The sequence below is a fragment of the Papilio polytes genome, unplaced genomic scaffold (genome assembly GCF_000836215.1).
Source record: "Papilio polytes unplaced genomic scaffold, Ppol_1.0 DF821289.1, whole genome shotgun sequence".
NCBI lineage: Eukaryota > Metazoa > Arthropoda > Insecta > Lepidoptera > Papilionidae > Papilio > Papilio polytes.
Window position 1 is genome coordinate 2,742,712 of NW_013527915.1, and position 6,000 is coordinate 2,748,711.

At 38.8% G+C, this 6,000-nt stretch overlaps 2 protein-coding genes across 2 annotated transcripts in view; one reads left to right on the plus strand and one right to left on the minus strand.

Moving 5' to 3' along the window:
• The first annotated feature begins 1,533 nt into the window (after positions 1-1,533).
• On the plus strand, positions 1,534-2,998 carry LOC106109332 (plasminogen activator inhibitor 1 RNA-binding protein-like). The gene has a single exon (XM_013290789.1). The coding sequence runs from the start codon at positions 1,716-1,718 to the stop codon at positions 2,880-2,882; it is 1,167 nt and encodes a 388-aa protein (XP_013146243.1). The 5' UTR covers positions 1,534-1,715; the 3' UTR covers positions 2,883-2,998.
• Positions 2,999-3,102: 104 nt separating this feature from the next.
• Positions 3,103-6,000, minus strand: part of LOC106109100 — a 77,391-nt gene continuing 74,493 nt past the window's right edge. The window contains exon 12 of the mRNA XM_013290503.1: positions 3,103-5,327. Coding sequence (XP_013145957.1) covers positions 5,058-5,327 — 270 coding nt within the window. The 3' untranslated portion in view covers positions 3,103-5,057. The remainder of the gene's footprint in view (positions 5,328-6,000) is intronic.

Below are 6,000 nucleotides of genomic sequence, written 5' to 3' on the forward strand. Positions count from 1 at the left end.
GCTACATTGTTCATAACTGGCGGTCACTTCAGCAACTTTCCTGAAATTTCTATACTTAGCTAGACCACAAAGTAGGCTGCTTTGCCTAGTGGTTTCATAAGGAGAAATTCACCACCACCACAGGTGGTGGTTTGTCATGAGCCAGGCATCAAAGGGTGACAAAGACAGCATCAAAGCAAAAATCAATAGAAAAACTTAAACTTAGTGATTAGTAATGTGACTGACGAGAAGATGATAATAGCCTTGCGGGACCATAATAATTGCCAACTGCCTTGTGATCCTTGTAGGTCTATAATCTAATAAGGATGTCTAGCATGGAAATTGAAAATGGCGTGAAGGGAGCTAGTGAGCTGTTTTAATGTATAGTGCCACAAGACTATTGTGGCACCTTTTTGACATTGACAGGATAGCGCCTCTGAGCATTTAGGGTTACCAGCAAGGTAATATGTCCGCATTAAAGGGAAATTCTTCCCTTTTGAAAACGAAAACGCAAATTGTAAAAGAAGTACTTGTACCTTACAATGTAACTAGGAAATGCCCTAGACTTCGTTTGACGGTTAGAAGAATCTATAGTTAAAGAATCTTTGTAGCAAACTTTTAATAATGCACTCTCTTGAGGAAGTTAGGGAAGGGAGTCATAACATAATGGAAATAGTCTTACTTAGCGCTCATCTACAGAATAATAGTAATCCTAATTATTGCTGGTTATAATCAATGCACAATACAACTATGTGGTATGGTTTGAACTGTGCGTTTTAAAATTATCAGATTATTAGTTTTTGATACATTAATGAGTACACAGTAATTTCCTTAATACGTAAGTAAATATGAAATTTATGTCAAAAATGCCATACTTCCAGGTGCATAAAACACGTTACAGTAAAGGGTTGGACACTGCAATTTAAAATATGAAATAAAACAACTTTCAGCAAAATATTTTTAAATCAATTAGTGTATAACAATTATTTTTTTAAATTACAAATCTAAAAATTTGCGTGCCTTGACGGTTAGGGAATTTCTTGATTAACAAATGGTAACAAATTTTGATTGCAACATACACAATATGATTCACATTTTCAAATGTAATGACTGGACTCCCCTACTTCTGGTCAGCGATAAAAATATTTCCCACTTAAAAAAACTCTCATGCATTACTTTTAAACTCTTTCAACACTTTATTTCATGGAATAACATTAAAAAGCCACACAAAATGCGTAAAGTAATGACGAGAAGTGAACTGATAAGCTATGTCACTATTACCCTGACATTAAATGTCACTTCTCATTGCCGGGTGCCAAAAGAATCATGTACATTTATACCGATTTAAAATATGCAAATCAATATCTATAAAAGCATTATAATCGTATTACTAAAATACTTTTTAAGTGACTTCTGTAGATATACAAAAGTTATAAACCTCAATAAATCACAACTCGTTGTTTTTTAGTTATTTAATTTTGTCTGTGCCCACATATCTTCATAATCGTTGATCTTTGCAAATGAACCACAGACACAAATACAAGTTTTAAAAAGTTATATCTCCGCCATTTTCATTCTTTTCTCTATTCCTGCCGTCATATGGCGTATTAGTGTGTTCGTTTGTCGGCCATATTAAATGAAATCAATAAAATAAGACAAAATGTCGACTTATTAAGTGTGTAAAATTATCCAACAACATCCAGTTTTTGTGTGATTAAATCATCAAGAGGATCACAATGGAGAATTCCTACGGTGTGGGAATTGTTAATAGATACGCTCTTTTTTTGGACGATGAGACCGATCCTCTTGATGCGTTAAAAGCGCGAGAGCAAGCCAAGGAGCTTAAAAAGAAAACCAAAGAAGCCGAAAAAGAGAATAAAGGGAAACCAGAAATAAAGCCTAAGAGCGGCAGTGTGGTCGCTCGGAAGGGCATCAAGGAAACCCAAAATGTGAAGTCTCAAGAAAATAAGAACGGCGATCAACAAAAGAGCAAAGGCCCGGCACGGACTGCCGAACGTCCTGTCGAACGTCCTGTCGAACGTCCGCCTTCGAAACGTCGCGAAGAAAGACCGCAAAACGGTGCCGTCGAGGGCAAAGAAGTCGCACCGAGGCCTCCTCGACGCGAATTTGGTGAGCGCCGACCGTACATTGAGCGGCGTAACTTTAGTGACAACCCCGAGGGTGGCGAACGACGCGGACCGAGACCACCGCGTGAACCCCGCGAAGGCCAACGCGGTCCGAGGCCCGCCTACGACAGTCGAGGCAAACGCGAGTTCGATAGAAGGTCCGGTTCCGACAAGACCGGGGTGAAGCCGGTGGACAAGCGTGAAGGTGGAGGTCCTCACAACTGGGGCACCATTAAAGACGATTTGGACGAGTTGCAGAAGACGGGCTCCGAAGGTGAGACAGTGGAGGAGAAGGTGCCGGACGTAGCCGCCGCCGGCGATGGGCAACAGCCGGACGCCGAGCGTACGGTACCCGCCGAGGAGGAGCCGCGTGAGCTGACGCTGGACGAGTACAAGGCTTTGCGCAACGCCCAGCGCATGGCTCCGCAGTACAACTTACGCAAGGCGGGCGAGGGTGAGGACTTGAGTCAGTGGAAGAACCTCGTGATGTTGGAGAAGAAGAAGGAGGGCGGGGAAGACGACGAGAGCGACGAGGAATATGACATGGCCGACTATCCGCAGCGCGTGGGTCGCCAGAAGCGCGTGCTGGGCATCGAGTTCACGTTCAGCGACACGGCGAGGCGCGGTGGTACGGGCGGACGCGGGCGCGGGAGAGGGCGCGGGCGCGGGCGGGGCGTGCCGCGCGAGGAGCCGCCGCCGGAGGAGCGCCCGGCGCCGCGCTCACAGGTGGCTCCGCCCAAGGTTGACGACAGCAAGGATTTTCCCTCTCTCAGCTAGACTCGATGTGAGTCCTCCTTCACCCCTTTTGAAAGTACTATAGAAATACAAATTAATATTGTATGTACCGTTATTTTTGAAGTAAATATACAAAATATTTACACGAGTGTGTATTATATTACAAATTTTATTTGTTGGATGCCGAGTGTCATCAGCCAAAGCCGGGATTGAGTCCTGCTATTTTGAGTTACTTAATGTTGATAACTAAAAGTTGCTTGTGTTTTACTTGAGATGTAATGAAGGGGGGAGGATATTCTGACTTCACATTAATGCATATGAATCTATCATCACAGTAGCTTTTATCATTGTAGCCACAGCTATGAGTTAACTTTTGCCAGTTAATACTAGGGATGTTAATCTTACAGACTGTGACAAACTATAACATAACTCCGTCACAACTTAGTGTAGAACGTGATGAAATAACCCTTTGCATTTTATATCATGAGTTTGTGTTAAGGAATGCAGACTTTTCTGTAAATAGTTATATATGTTTTAAAAGATAAGGTCAAACAAGGTTGATTTTGTTGTTACACAAACTTAAAAAAAATAAAACGTTTTGTATGTGTGAGTTTGCTTAATTATTTTTGTATACTTGGAAGTGTTGAAATTCCATGTCCAACTTAACCTTCTATATTTCCTCCCCCTTGCATTTTCAAAGTAAGTTATGAGGTCATTTAGGCTGCGGAGTTCATAATGCTCCATAATTTACTAGTTTATTAAAGCTAAGTGTATTCAGGAATTGAAGTATTGACATTAAGTATTGAAAAAGTTTTTACATTACAATAATGTATGTTACAATAAATTGAACTAATTTAATGTTAGGAAGTCCTGTTCATGATAAACATTTAATTATAAAATTCAGCACTTGATATATTTTTTGAAGAGGTAATGCATACTGAGTTTCTTCAAGTAATTCACCATTGAAGATTTAATTTTTGAGAGTATAGATCCACAACTTTTCTTTTTTATAGAAAATATAAATGCTAAATTCTGAAAAGAAACATCTAGAATGTAACCTTACAATATTTAATGCGGACAAGAAATACTAATTTGTATAAGTTCTGAGGCTCAAAAAATGTTTATCATGAATGTGGGACATTAAGTTTCTCACGGCCACAATTAGAATGTCAAATACTTGTGTTATTTGAAGAGTTTCCATTGGTCGGTAGCTAGGTTCAGAGCTTGACAGACTTGTGGCGAACCACATTGTCAATGTAAATAAAACCACAGTTTGTTAAGTAATATTGTATATTGACATTTTATCACATCCACACAAAAACAACTTAAAATATACACAATAAAATATCCAAAGTAGGTAAATATTCAACATAATAGAGGTATTTACTTATAAAAAGAAACAAAGTCATACTTGATTTTTACACGAGCACAATAAATAATGAATATATACACATTGCAACCAAAATTTCCTTTTAACTAAGAACACCCTAGTTTGATAGAAGCAACTTTAAGAGCTCTGGTACACAAGTGAGGAACATTTTTACAAAGAAAATAAAATACATTATATCCATATTGAAAATTTAATGTTACTTAAATTTTAAAGTGTCCATCGCAGGCGATATTTCTGCTATTATGTTTATGCAAGCGAATATGATAGCTGACTAGGTACTATTTGTAAATTTGGAGATTATTTGTAGCTTCCGTTTCCAAGCAATAAAGATAATTTTGTAATACTTTGTAATTAATACTTATGTTTAGTTCTACCTTTATGTTTTGCCACAAACATGTTCCCTGAATCGAATATTGGAGTACAGCAAAACTATAAATTAGTGACATCAAAGCATAATATCTAAATAATGGGGCCCGAGCCCCGCATCACAGCCACATTATACATTACTTACAATAAAAGCATTATTAAAGTAAAAACCTCAATAACTACACAAGTGGCTAGTTACACTGATAAATGTCTACAACATATACAACTACACTATCTTTGTCTGTTGACTATGCTATCAATTGACTATTATTTACACAGTCCCTATGAGTACATACATTACTTGTAATCTTTTGGGTTATAGTTATAATGAATTGAACAGGGCGTTCAGGCAATGAGTTACAACTGGTACACTGTCAAAGTAAACTACAAGCGACAATAAGTTAACAAATAAATATCAAGTACTAAATTTTTACAATAGAATTGCATTAAAGCGGTGCAGTTCACTCGATGCCGAAGGTGTTGGTCTCTTCGACGGCGAGCAATAGTTTCTCGTGCAGCAGCTGCGGCGTGGGGTAGGGCGGCAGGTCGAGCCGGTTGAAGCAGGTGTGCGCGCGCGGCAGCGACTCCACGCGGCCCCACCGCTCTATGCAGAAGCGGCGCGGCCCAGTCGACCCGCGCAGTGCAGAGAAACCCTCGTACGGGATCGAAGACGTCCCAGTCACGAACTGTACAAGCCGCAATCTCTGCTCGTTGGTAAACCTGTGCAATAAAATTTACACTGAAATTAAATTTTGTTTCTCCGTATCTAGAAAATAAATTATTAAAAATCCAATAAAACAAAGGTTTATTAATTTAGTACAGGATGCAGTAACAAAAACTGCTAGCATATTTGGTAATGCGTGGGGTTGGTGAGGTCAAGGGTTACCGGTTTTATTGAACTATCGTTAGCTTGTAGGTTTTGAAAGTAAATGAATATTTAAAGTGCAGTAAGAAATGGGCATTCAATATTAGGCCTTATGCCTTAGGAATAAAGTTCAACTATAGACTTCGATACCTTGTAATCAGACATGAATAAGTTTGCATTGTATTTGCATAAAAGTCAATACTCTCACTGTCTCTCGTGAGTAGGATATTGCTTTGTTATAAAACTTTATTGTATTGATAATGGTTGATATGTTGACTGTTGTGATAATGTACTGCAAGTCTGATATATTGAGCTATAAAGCGGTTAATTACCCAGTTTGCAAACATAAAGGTTACTTTAAAACAATTTTTATATTGGGTCATTTATGAATCCAGCTTTGACTAACCTATCGCACAGCTGCTGTACGATTGTCGTTTGTTTTGCAGTCAATTCAACTGTTTAGTTGTACAACTAAAAATCGAGTAGTGTGCGCACCTCCATATAAACTCATAGGAATCTAAGTGCGAATAAACAGTTAT